Source organism: Maniola hyperantus, chromosome 9 (genome assembly GCF_902806685.2).
Source record: "Maniola hyperantus chromosome 9, iAphHyp1.2, whole genome shotgun sequence".
Lineage (NCBI taxonomy): Eukaryota > Metazoa > Arthropoda > Insecta > Lepidoptera > Nymphalidae > Maniola > Maniola hyperantus.
The window spans coordinates 2,975,437-2,990,040 of record NC_048544.1 but is presented as its reverse complement, the minus strand read 5'-3'; the positions used below and the strand labels follow the sequence as shown (position 1 = coordinate 2,990,040).

Genomic DNA, 14,604 nt, shown 5'->3' with positions numbered 1-14,604 from the left:
AGCTTATTATGAACTAAAAGGAATATTAACTGGAAAATTTCGTAGTAAACAACTCCAAGGCCAATGGGGAAATCGTTACTTGTGGAAAGCATCCACGATTTATCGCTTCGAATAAAAAAGTTCCTTTCGATTTTTCGATTGACGATATAAAGACTATGTACTTATCTGAAAGAATATTCCCAAAAATTGGATTTCTTTGGTTTATTATACGTCCGTTTCCATTCTCTACATCAGCCAATTTGCCGACCCATTTCTCAGTATCCTTAGTATGAGATTCCACTACTCAAGAAGTTTGGTAGATTTTTGTAATCGAAACACTATAACGTTTGATTGAAAAAGATTTATAAAGAGCATTATTTTAAGGTCCAGTTGGATGTAAGGCGGTTAAAGTTAGGTTACGGTAAATGTTAAAATTAGGTCGTCAACAAAAGCACAGTGGGTCGTACAAATTAGGATTTGTTAACTTCGGACCAAAATTTTACTTTTAACCTTAATTTTGGAGATGTGAACACCAATTCCTATAACTCATTTTGCTTTTTTCGCTGGTCAATGTTTAGCACTAATCGTAATGTCAACAATAACTAACTATCACCGATATTTTGCAAAATTTCCACTTAGCGCGCTGGCTTCATAATATTAATTGAGAAAGTAGTTTCGATCCATTTTACTTTAAAGTTATAGTTATACTGAGATACTACTCGAAATCTATCAAAGTTGTCGAGATGTGCAGACTTGTATTAAGCTTTATGACATCTAAGTATATTGTACCATAACATTATTTACTTTTGGTAAAGGCATTCTACCATTCCCACTTATCAACATCTAAGACAACATTTCCAGACAATCGAATTCGAGCAAAAAGGATATGACGTATCATCCGTTTTACCGATTTTGATGAAATTTGGCACAGAGGTAGCTTACATTTCGGAGACGGACGTAGTTCTACTTTTTATCTCGGAAATTCAGTTTCCAAGGAATTTTCTTCAATTATACTAATATAATGAAAAAAGTACTCAACAGTACTAAAATTGAGCAGAAAACATTTATTTTAATCTTATATTGGTACTGATTCTGATCACAACTAAATTTTAGAGCATTCGCATCCTCTTCTTAATAATATAATATGAAAAGGACAGACACAATTTGACAGTTTTAAATTTAATTAAGAGCCGTCAATCATCGGCGTGACTTTAGCTGCCAGTCCCGAGCGTATTTTTTTTAGGGTTCACTAAAATTTTGAGTATTTAAATGTAAAATTCATGTTCCATCCTGTTTTAGCAATATTAAAAAGAAGATGATGCAAATACTCTTAATTTAGTTTAGAGAAAGACAACAGAATCGGCGCCAATCTAATAATAAAGTTCTCCACTACAGTAAAATTCTACAATATTTTGTTGAAAACGTTTCCAACAATATTTTTCAATTTCCCGCTATAAGCACGTTGAAGGTGGTCTAGGAAATGGTTTTAATTTATACTAGCTTAAGCTCGCGACTCCGTCCGCGAGGACGACGTGGATATTTAGATTTTACAGAACTCTACAAGGTCATTCCTCGTAATATTTTTTTGTGTTAAAACTTTAAAAGACTCATACGAATGCTAGAAACGAGTTAGCTAGGTACTAGATTTTAACGCTCTCAACATTTTTCAGTGTTAAGGTGCGGCAATCCCGATTTTCAAGCACCGAACATTGATTAATTATTTCATAAATTCTTGTATCACGTTCAATATTTTGGTTACATTAAACAACTTACAATAAAAATACTGACAATTCATGTTTAAAATTTTTCCAATAACCCATGATTTTTAGTTTCTTACAAAACATATCATTCATTGTTTTATCGAAGCAGTTTCTATAAATATTTGAACATGTTTATTTAGCAAGGTTGTTTTTCTAGTTAAATGTTTGTGTTTATTTTTTATTATTAAATGTCTTTGTTCTTTATCTATTATTAGCTGATGCCCGCGACTTCGTCCACGTGGATTTAGGTCTTAATTTAGGCCTTTTATATTTCAACCGCGCGTAAAGGTTACATGCACTAATTTTAGGGTTCCATACTCGGGTGCCAATAGTATCCTATTACTAAGCTTACACTGTCCGTCCATCTATCCATCCGTCCGTCTGTCAGGCAGCAGGCTTACATCTCATGAACCGTAATAGTTAGACAGTTGAAATTTTCAGTATGTATTTTTATTGCCGCTATAACAACAAATAATAACTCAAGAATGACCGCCATGAAAATTAAAAAAATTAAAAAGTAGGTAGGCAACTCGCACTTGACGGGTTTTTTCACTGTAATATTTTACGATAGTGCTTCCCCTTATGCAATAACGCCAGAGAACACGGTGGAATAGTTCCAGAATTCCACTAAAAGAGTTAAACACCGGGAAAATTCACTGAATTGAAATATCATCATAGAAATTCACTTACGTCTAGTTTTCTGATATTTTCTGCAACCGCATTTTGTTGATCACTTTCTTTTCATGATAAAACACAATCCATAATTTAGCTGGTGGCCACTTAGGACGTGTTAGTGGGCCGCCAAGTTCTTTAATAAACTGGCCTTAGTGTTATTTGAAAAATAATTAATATATTTCTTTCTCTCTTTCCATGTCCGGCCTTGCAGAGCGCAGCTTGAGTAAGTTCAACCCTTTTCTATCATAGAAACACCATTCAATATTGTCTAAAGCATAATAAAATCGTCGTATAGGTAACATGTTAAACGAGGCAAAATTTGCCAGACCATTTAAATAAAAATATTGAAACCCTTTTCACGAGTCACAAACTTAAAATTTCTTAATAGTTTTCCATGATTAACTGACAACTTTCCACGAATGTAATATTTTGTGCTTTTCCAATTTACTTAAAATTTCCAATGAACTTAATTTTGACTTATTTTGCTTAGAACTACTTCAACAAGCTCACCGCAAGCCAAATCCCCTGCAACCAGCAGTGCTGGTGCAACAGCGGGTGCCTCAACAGCCCAGGGGGAAAGAACACCAACAGCACACAATAAACAGCTGCAAAATGTCAAGGGACAAGACCATCCGCCGCATCCTTCCGTAAGTAATTTTCAGTGTTATGGAAAACTTTATAAACATTTAACTTAAATGGAAATATGAGTTAAAGTTTTAGAAATTTTAAAATAAAATGTGGAATCTAAAATTAAGTCAATTGGAAATATGATTAAATTGAAAATAAATAAGAAATTAACAAAACAAGTAAGTTTGCAAATTAATTGGTATTAAAAAATGGACACCAAAAATAGTAAGTATAAGAATTGGAAATCATAAATATGGAATGTTTATCTGTTTGTGTAATTATTGTTTGATATGAAGTTGAGTAAATAGGAAAATTTTGACGCTTTGTCTGTTTATAAGTACTGACAGTAAGTATTGAACGTTGTATAAATGTTTTGTTAATTGGTTTTGTTGTTGATAAATTAGTTCATTAGATATTGGGTATCATAACGTTGAATGGTATTACTGTACCATTTTAAATAAGATATACTATGGTTACATACGGGTGTTTAAAATATTGAGTATTTTATAACGACAATATTTAATTATTCGGTATTATAATTTTGTTGTCTCGATTTAAATATATTTTTCTTCATTTTTGCATGTATAGAAAATTAAAATTTCCTAGTAATATTTTTTAATATCCCGTGGATACGTAAATTACTGTCGTGGTTCTTAATATCATCAATAAACAAAAATCTGTCACAATCGATTTTATAACTTAATGAATATTTCATTCGAATAATGAAATGTATAAAATTGTTATAGTAAACAAAAGCTTCTTATAATAATCGATAAGTCTCCACTCGGAACCCAATGATTTGAGAAATAATATTCACGTACCTAACTTCGAGGCCATCGCGACTTTATATTTATAAAGTGTGTTTGCTTTATACATTTCCTACAAAATATATGTTTAAACTTTAAAATTCAATTATCTCGGATCCACAAATCACGTATAGAAAGCCATTCTCGAATAAATGACAAAGTTTTAAAACGTTAAAAGCTAGAAAGCTTCCCAAGTTTTAAAGTCTCAAGTTATCATATTTGTTTTGCATATTAACTGTAGTTTTGCATTAGAGTATAATAGCTCTGTATACTTTGAAATTTATAAACTAATGTTAATCTATTTTCACTTGTCATGACTTTCAAAAAACAATAATGTGAAATTTAAACAATTTATTTTCTAAATCAAGTTCACATATTTATTAATTTTTGCTAAAGTAACTAAACGCCTGTGTGTAACCATTCCAAAAGTAGAAAAAGTTATTTCGAAAAGTGGACGAAGTCCATTTATTTTAAATTTTCAACGAAATAAAAAAAATTGTCGTTAATGTAGATTTAAGTAGTAAGCGGTATATAATTAAAAATATAAATAAATCTGAATGCATGCTGCAAATAGGTATCAAAACATTCTTGTAATATAATATATTTTATTATTATAATAATATTTATTTTATATACTTATAATTTAACTAATAGAACTCATAATCTTTATAAATAATCTGTAGTTCAGTAAAATGATATCTGCACTTTTTATTTTTTTCTAAAATCTAAATAATTATAATCTCTACAGTAATAGAATAAGCTCTGCAATATAATTAGGTTAAATACAGAAGATGGTAGTAATTACGATCTTCTTTCTTTCTGAATTTGATAAAAATATAATCACTCTCCACCACTATCCATCACTACTATTATTTACTAATGTTATAAAGAGGTAAAGTTTGAACCGATTTTGAAAACTCTTTCACCAGTAGAAAGCTACATTATTCCTGAGTGACAAAGGCTATATTTTATTTTATTTTTTAAATAGAGATCTCTGCGAAAATTGTGAACCCGTGCGAAGCCGGGGCGGGTCGCTAGTAGGTATTATTATAAAAGTATAAGTGTTGTTTGTTTGTTTTATCCTTCAATCGCACTGAAACGGAGCCACAATGAATCGAATCAACGAATTTATCTAAATTTTCATTTTATGAAAAGCTGACTGATTGACTGACTGACTGACTGATTGATCTATCAACGCACAGCTTAAACTACTGGACGGATCGGTATGATATTTAGCATTCAGATAGCTATTATGACGTAGACATCCGCTAAGAAAGGATTTTTGAAATTTAATCCGTAAAGGGGTGAAATAGGGGTTTGAAATTTGTGTAGTCCACGTGGACAAAGTCGCGGGAATAAGCCAGTCCAAAATATATCCACGCTGACAAAGGACACTAAAATATTTTTTGTCCAAAGTTTTCAACGCCACAATCTCTATTTTTTCGATCACATCAATCTTATCCAATATTCTTTTGAACGGAAACCTATTGTTGTTGTGACGCCATACGTCTTTCCCGTCACATATCGCTGGCGTCTACTTTCTGAGCTGAATAACATTGCGACATAAATTTTGCGAAGTGAGATCATTTTTAATCTCAATTGGAAGATGGAAAAGTTATGGTAACATGGACAGAGTGAACTAGAGTGAGGGAATTCTCGGTTTGATCAGGAATCGACGATAATGTCAAATATTAGGCTATGGTGACGTAAAATCAAAGAAAAATAGGGTTGAGGGTTACTTTAGGGCTACCTGCGAACTACTAACATTTGACGCATGTCAGTGACGTCGAAGCCTCGAGGTTTTGTTAGAAGCATCGACATAGGAGTTAATAATTCTTATTGTACTACGATTTACGAAGTAGTACAATTAAAATTTCTTTGGTTAGAAGTTCCCTAGTCGTGAACTGTGTCACGGATGTCTATAGACAGCTTAAATTTTTAAGTAAAAAGCTTATGGCCTAAGAGCCAGCGCGTGCCAGACCTTTCTTATTTTATAAAAGCTGAAAGTTTATCTGCGCATTGTACCCAATACTGGGAGTAACGTTTGTACCGTAGCTCCGTTGTGACGTTTTTGAAGGAGAAACCAACAAACAAACACACTTTCGCATTTATAATATTATGGTTAGTGATTTATACACAAAAATATATAATTTAGGATAACGACTCAATAAAAATTCAGGAACTTGGCGAACATTTTCTCTTTTCCATTTTATTGTTACAGTAGATAAAGCTAATTAGAAAAGCCGTTTGAGAACGAAAACATTATACGTCTGTGCTTAGCATTTCGTTACCGAAACGGATTTGTTTGCTTTAACAAAAATGACTTTGTTTGGTTCAAAGTAAGAATCAGATTTGTTTGAATCCCGATATTATCCGTTTATTTTGGTCTCGTAAAGGGCATTTTATTCTTTTTTTCCACCCTTCCAGCATTCAGAATCCGGTTTTGTAAACCAATTTTTTTAAACGATTAATCAAAAAGCCGAGCAACTTTGGGTACAACCCCAAAGTATTTCCAAACTTCATAGCTTTTACAATTTGCATCCCTTATTGGTCACTTGAGGGGTGAATTTTAAAAGCCCTTCCCTTTCTGGGTATCTACGTCATAAAAGGGAACTGCCGTCAACTTTCACAGTCCAATTTATGTATATTACTTTGATAACAATAAAATTGTGTGACTTACTGTTTAATGGCTCTGGTAGGTACACATTCGCCAAATCGTCAACACAACCCATCGCCATCTCGTTTCTAAAAAGCTGTTGACTGCAAATTAGGAACTTAGAAAATTGATGTTTCTAAAAGTTTCTAAAAGTAAAAACTGAAAACTAACAACGGCTTTTTAGTAAAAAGTCCCCTCTAAGAACTCTTGGAAAAAGAAGGGGGACCCCCTAGGAAGGGGGGGGGACGGGGGGGGGACATTGGTTAAATGTGGATGGCAGATTTCACACACCTTTGAGAATATTATACAAAGAGCTCTCAGGTTTGCAGATTTCCTCAAAATATTTTTCTTCACCGTTAAAGTAAGTGCTTAAAACGTCGAACGGGGTCGAACCCCGGACCCTCCGAATATGAGCCGACGTCCTAACCACTATGCTATCACCACTCTACTTTGTATAAATACCTAGTCAAATGCGTTGAACGAATGGCCAACGTGAAAACCTTTCTTTACCGTAACAATAGGGCTACAAAATTATGTCTCTATATTTTTAAAGATAACCGTTCCGTATTTAAGGTCATATTATACGCGGACATAATATATTTTGGGCGAAACAATTTTACTAGGTAGGTACTAGATGATGCCCGCCACTTCGTCCGCGTGTATTTAGGTTTTCTATAAACTTCTGTTCCGTGGAAACTCTTTGATTTTCCGACGTAAAAAGTTGCCTATATCAATGTCCAGGTCTTTAATAACTATACCCTCTACCACCCTTACACTATTTAACTCTCTTTAACTATTATTTCAGTTTACCTTTGGTAATAGGGCCGCACGCTACCGCAAACAATTCCACCCTCACCACCTGGGTGCTTGGTGCACTTCAACCACCCGTTGTGCCAAATCCTTTTTTCCACGCACATCCAAACTGTGGAATCAACACCTTTCGGCGGTGTTCCCATTAGATTACAACATGGGGTAATTCAACGGGTGGACCAATAAATTCCTGAAAAGCCGGCAACGCATTGGTGTTTCCTCTGGTACTGCAAATATTCATGGACGGCGGTGATCGCTTAACATCAGGTGATCCGCCTGCTTGTTTGCTCGCCATTTTTATTTAAAAAAAAAAGGGACAGGGTGCTATAACTATTCATGTCAAAACTTACAGCGCGTAGATAAAGAGAATGAAGTAAAAAATGTCTGATAAGAAAGAGAAATAAATAATGAAAAGCACTGTAAAAATAATGAGGAATGAGGACAGACCAAAAATGATCCGTTTTCACAAAGGTTAGGGAATATTAATTCTAAACTTGGGAGCTGTGGCGCATGACTACGTTTTTTATTCGACCCCATTATAATGGGAAAAGTTCTGACATCATCAGATCGAATTCCTTATTACTTCGATTGTATTTTTATTTGAAAAACCCTCCGGCAATGGGAATATCAATGCCACAATGATTCGGTACCGAATAATGAAACTGTTCAAAAATGTAAGCACCTTAATATCAAGCGTTTTAGGGGCATCGCGCACGCGGCGACTTTTTGAAACTATACAGCCACGCGTATTTTGAACACACAATTTTTTTATCTGAGATTATATCGCAAGTATTTTGAACGCGCATCTTTATGGCGCGAATATCTAGGATTCAAAACATAAAAAGAAGCTATTTTTACGTTTTAACCGACTTCTTAAAGGAGCCAAACAATATTATATTGTGTCTGTTCTCTATGTTATAAATAAGCTATCTCGCTTCCGGGTATTCGAGTAGCCTTATATTAAAGAAGTCACCAAGTTATGTCTAAGTTGTATTTGCAGTTCGTCACTTCTTTATCGGGCTAAAGCAAAGATAATACTTGCCTCTCACATCGTTTAGAATACTTTCTATGATATTATTTAAATAAGCTGTCTCACTGCATGCTCACTGCTGATTAATCGAGCTGTCTTATCAAAGATGTCACCAAGTTATATCTAAGTTGTATTTGCAGTTCGTCGCTTGTTCTAAAGCAAAGATAATATTTGCATCTCACGCCGTGTTGACTCACTTAATCGCAACTTGTACAGTCGAAGTTTAATGGAAACAGAAGAGTGATAAAGCGAGAACCGTGATAGTGTCTAAAATTCCATATAATTCTATGTCTGAGTCTTGTTTGATGCATTTTATGTAATGTTGTATAGAAGCAGGCGTTAGGTACTTTGCGGAAGACCATGATATACAATGAACCAAAAGCTTAATTTGCTATAATCCGCTGAAACAGTTCGAATCTGTATGGTGCAACATGCAGCATGCAGATTGCAATTGCCTTGCAATTGTGCATTGTAAGGTCTACATCTCCTGAGGATTCTTCGGTGTCAGGGCAAAACGTGCGTCGAGTGTGTTTTTGGATTTGTGTGGTGTTGCGTGGTGGTTGTGCGTATTGCTTGCCTGGTGGCTGCTTTTTCCTGCATGTTTAGCAGTGGGAGGACGGGCGGTGCATTTCATTGTTGTGTAAACCTATTAAGGGGTTGTTAGGTACTTAGATCCTAATCTATTGTTTTTTTTTTTAGGCACTTTATACAACCTGCTTTGTGTGCCATTTTAATAAAATAAAATTATAAGACTGATACAAAGTTATTTTAGCGTTTAAACTATCGTGAGTGAATTCCATTATATATAATATCTGTCCCGGCCGTATGGACCCCGGATGGGTTCGAAACTAGTCGGGCTAATGTCGACTAAACACGTGAGTAAAGCCGGGACAGATATTATATATAATGATACATAGCTGTTTATATTGTGCAACTAGATGATATTCGCGGCTTTGTCCACGTGGATTAAGGTTTCTAAAAATTTTGTGGGAGCCCACGCAGGAACCAATGTCAAGTAGGTGAAGCTGAATGAAGGGGTGACGAAGCGAGTCTTCTGGTGAGGCCCATTTGAAAACAAGGGGCAGATAAGACTCCGTGAAGCCGTGGAGCCCAAATTAAAAATCATTTTGAACCGATATTTTTCAGTCAAAAACACTATCAAAATTTTTAATTACCTTTTAAACAACGTCTATAGAAAAAAGTATACTTTAGGCCGCATAAGAGTTTAAATGTAATAATAATGAGTTTGTATAAATATATATTTTAGTAGGGGGCGGATTGATATAACTTCTAAACTGGTTGGTTATAAAAGTATAATAAACAGCATAGGTATTATTCGTTAAATAAAACAACCTATTCTCTGTTATAGATCGTAAAACAACCTCTAACGCGATATTCAAGCTATTTTATAGAGCAAGGTTTCGTTAGTTATTTTCTGTAAGTCGACTCTCATGAGAATAAATATAGAGATTCCCGACACCGCATTTTACAATTGTTTTGAAGTTTTTCACGGAATGTTTTATCTGACAAAGCGTTTCGTAGAGACCAATATTATCCATTTTAATATTATAATACGAAAGTAGACCTGTCTGTATGTTTAATAGTTTTTAACGGCTCATATGTTTAACCGATTTTAACGAATCATCATAAATAATCTCCAGCAATAGACGTCTATTGGTTGATAAAGACGATGATGATGATAATCAAAAAAAACCGGCCAAGGGCGAGTCAGGCTCGCGCAATGAGGGTTCCGTACTACAGTTGTATTTTTTCGACGTTTTGCACGATAATTCAAAAACTATGATGCATAAAAATAAATAAAAATATGTTTTAGAATGTACAAGTAAAGCCCTTTCATATGATACCCCAATTGATATAGTTATCTTACTTCTAAAATTGAAAATTCTAATTATTAATTCATGACCACAATTTAATTTATTTTTGTGTGATGTAAGCCTAAATTCACGGGTTTCAAAATTTTCCCCAAATGTCTGCTATAAGAACTACCTACCTGCAAAATTTCATGATTCTAGGTCAACGGGAAGTACCCCGTAGGTTTCTTGACAGACAGACAGACAGACCGACAGACAGACAGACAACAAAGTGATCCTACAAGGGTTCCGTTTTTCCTTTTGAGGTACGGAACCCGAAAAACCAAATTACTTTTTTACTTAATTAAGAAAATACTACCTTATTCAATAGACATAATATTGCCTGAATCGCTTTCATTCATTTCCATTGTTTTAACGAATTGCGGTTCATAAAATCAAATAAACAATTACTGAACGAGCCCCAACAGCTTGTTTTATCTTTCGGTTAAAAACTATTGAATAAAACCGAGTCACGTTAAGAGGTTGATGAATTATTCATGAGGGAGAACCATTTCACTTCATAGAAATAATGAGTTTCTATAGTGCGCCACTTTTCAATTTATTGGTCTACCTACTTGGTCTATTTCTGCTAGAAATGCACGCCATCTTGAGTTTGTTTTACATTCTTTGCGATCATAATCAAGTACCTAGCGAGTTACTTTATCAAAAGTTAAAGTTCGGAGTCAATGCCACACCTATTACGTGGCATTTTTTAAAGAATATCAGCCATGTTAAATGACTAATATTCCCCTTTCCTCTCCAACTAAGCGTAAAGCTTGTGCTAGGAGTAGGTACGACAATAGTGCAACGGGCGGGGTTTGAACCGTCGACCTTTCGGTTTTCAGTCCACTCCTGTACTCGTTCAGCTATTGACTCCAAATGGCCTACTTACGCAACGTTCGTTCCCCTCTAGCGTCAGTCAGATGTTTTATCGTGAACTTTTACAAAATATAGGATTTTTTTATATTTTTTTCACGTTTTTTTTTGTGGTATCATATCAGTAATCACTCATCAGTAGATACTATCACCTGTCTTCGTTTTTGCTAGCGTTCTGATTAGACCCTGTATATAAAAGAAAAGGTAACTGACTGATTGATCTATCAACGCACTGCTTAAACTACTGAACGGATCGGGCTGAAATTTGGCATGCAGATAGCTAGGGTAGGTATAGTTTTTGAAAATTCAACCCATAAGGGGGTAATAAAATTTGTGTAGTCCACGCGGATGAAGTCGCGGGCATAAGCTAGTTCTTTATAGGGGAAAAAGATGCAAATCTTTTTTTTTAAATAGATATAGCGAGCAAACGAGCAGGCGGGTCATGTGATGTTAAGTGATTACCGCCGCCCATGAAAATTTGCAGCACCAGAGGAGCCGCCTATGCGTTGCCGGCCTTTTAGGAATTTGTTGGTCCGCCCCTTGAATAACCCCATGTTATAATCTCATGTTAAATCTGTGCCAAGGTAGGTATGTTAATGTTAGTTTATAACAAACATTACAGCTGTTCTGTTATTTCTGACGTACGCGCGTGTACATGGGAATGAATAATTTAATATCATTCCCACTTGCGTCTGAATAATGGGAGTTCCAAGGGAAATAAGCTAGCAATTATGTAAATATGAGATGTTGAATCGGTTCGGGCAAATGTTTGTGATGATATTTGAGGTTGGCCCCAAAGTGGCTAAAACTTATATTAGATTGATGTCAGCTTCTCTCTATACATATATAGAAACTATCGTATTTTCAGGCACCATGGTATGTTTTCTTATTAGAAGGTATAATGTTATTTACTTTACTTACCTTCTTACAATCCTACTGAAACTAAAGTTAAGTAACCTCTAGAATAGACTTACTCGTATTTATTCATCATATAATATGTATAAAATCAGAAGCTGACTGACTGACTGACTGATTGACTTATTGTTCATTGCCACTTTAGATTCGCAACCCGTTGAGCCTCTCCTTCTATCTCTGTTTTGGTCACGTAATGAAAATCCAAGCATAGCTCATCTCTCTATCAATTTTACACATATAACATCAGGTAGATACAATGTTGATTATTCGGGAAATAATTAATTTAATTTGAGGAGGAAGATTACTTCGCTTACCTAACTGCTACGCGCAGCTACGCGCAGCACTAAGCGCTACGCATATTAAATAATTAATGACCCTTTGGTGATTCTAACTAGCACGGAGCTTAGTGTATATTTCTATTTTGATCTTTGTATCTAAGTACTTATTATTAGCGATGCCAGAGAATTCAACCACCGAGATTTTATATTTACCTATTTAGAAATTCCGTAGGGACTTTTTGAAGTAGAGCATAAAAAATAGTCTACACTAGCTACTGCTCGCGACTTCGTCCTTAAAAATCCTTTTTAGCGGATGCCTACGTTATAATAGCTAAATTTCATTTATAAATAATATCTATGCCGGCTGTACTCACGTGTCTAGTCGACGTTATCCCGACTAGTTTCGAACCCATCCGGGGTCCTTTTTCAAGGGAGTCAGTTCGCGCACGCGCCGCGGCTGTGACTCCCTTGAAAAAGGACCCCGGCTGGGTTCGAAACTAGTCGGGCTAACGTCGACTAGACACGTGAGTAAAGCCGGCATAGATATTATTTATAATGGAAATCACTCACGGTAGTTTAAACGCTAACATAGCTGAATTTCAGCTCGATCCGTTCAGTAGCTTGAGCTGTGCGTCGCGTGCTGCGAAGTCGCAAGCATAAGCTAGTTTGTAATAAACTAAGTATAATCAAATAATAAACTAAATCGAATATTTAGGTATTCGCTAGTCCACCGTAATGAAATTGATAAATATAAATTCAACTCAAAACCTCTCTATGATTAATGAAAACTCCCTGTTTTTGTTGCGAACGGCCCAAATAACTCACAATTTTAATACCGCCTTCCATTAGGACCTTCAGGGGCGCGTCATTAATCTAGTCTTTTTGTATTTTAGGTCGCTATTATTCGGCTGACCATGATATGTTGTGCTGAATGAAGCTTCTTATTCAACACATAAATAGTAAACACATCACTACCCCAGTGTGATTGTTTGTTGAGTTGTCCTTCAATTACGTCGTAACGGACCAACCGATCGACGTGGTTTTTTGTATGAATAATATTAAAATAAATAAAAGATTTTATACCTAAACTACTTTTTATTCTGGATAATCAAATAGTTTCCATAAGATTTTTAAAAACCTAAATGAAGACGCAGGCATCACTTAGTTAACCAGGAATACTTTTTTGCGTCATATCAACACCAGAAATCTCACTGATATTGTAATACCAAATGTGTCGTCCGTCCGTTCGTCCGTTTATACCTACGTCCGACCATCCATCTATCTGTCTGTCTGTCTTTCTTTGCTTTTCACAGCCTATCCGCTTAACCCATATCAACGTTTGGCACAGATAATAATAGATATCTTTTCCCGGGACCTCCCGGCTTATCGTATTCTAATTTCTTCGAGGTACGGAGAAGAAGAAAAAGCCAAAGAACCTTCCCCGTCAGTCACCCATCCAGTTACCAACTTAGGTTAACGTTGCTTACCCAGCGCAAAAGTGCTTAGCAAACTTTACCTATTCTACAGTAAGTATATATATGTAAATTTGTTAGATAAAATATCAGCAAGATTTCTGTTTGGTTTTATTATGTGTCCCTTGCGTTTTGCCCTATAAGGCCACATCCATGAAAATAACTTTTGGTAGAGGAGCCCGAGAGGGGATTTTGGGATTTACTCGAGCGCGTCAGATTAAGACAAGGTAAGTTAATTAGATGCAGAAAAGTGTACATTTAATAAAATTGATCTCACAATTTGAGCGTGACAAATGCAAACCGGCAAATAAATAATATGTTTGCGATAAAAAACACGTGGGGCGCATTATATTATACTATTAATATCTAAAGCGCTCGAGTATTTCTTTGTGACTATATTTTTTTACATTTTTGAAAACCTGCACGCGCCCTCCCCACCAGTGAAAGGGGTTACATCATATATACCTAACCTTTTTTTCTTTTTAGAACCTAATCTCCACAATCCAATAGGCCACCACGACGCTCGAGTAAATCCCTATTTAGCCTCTTTGGCTCCCCTACTAGGTATTCTAAGTGTAACCCCATATATTTATAAATCATATAACCTATTTTAGGCCGTCCTGCATAGTAACTACTCATTAACCTTACCGAGAAACGGAAACCTCTCTATGTAGATAGAGTTACTAGCAGTTCAAACTTTCAGGCTTCTAAGTTGTGAACGAGAACAGAATATTATACATAATAACTAGTTGTTCATCTCGAAGTTAGAACTCGATAGAAAACTTTTGCTCTGCGTATCATATTTTTAAGTGGCACCTTCGCCCTCCGCCAAACCAGCTGACGGCGCGG

The 14,604-nt window shown here is 35.3% G+C and overlaps 1 protein-coding gene and 1 long non-coding RNA gene across 4 annotated transcripts in view; both read left to right on the top strand.

Annotated features, from left to right (window-relative positions):
* Positions 1-14,604, top strand: part of LOC138402802 (uncharacterized) — a 498,790-nt gene that overhangs the window by 369,864 nt on the left and 114,322 nt on the right. The gene's annotated exons all lie outside the window — the stretch shown is intronic.
* The window catches only part of Syt7 (Synaptotagmin 7), a 429,808-nt gene that overhangs the window by 366,017 nt on the left and 49,187 nt on the right, over positions 1-14,604 (top strand). For all 3 annotated transcript variants that reach the window (XM_069501018.1, XM_069501017.1, XM_034971820.2), the window contains 2 exons: positions 2,626-2,637; positions 2,905-3,061. In XM_069501018.1, coding sequence (XP_069357119.1) covers positions 2,626-2,637; positions 2,905-3,061 — 169 coding nt within the window. The remainder of the gene's footprint in view (positions 1-2,625; positions 2,638-2,904; positions 3,062-14,604) is intronic.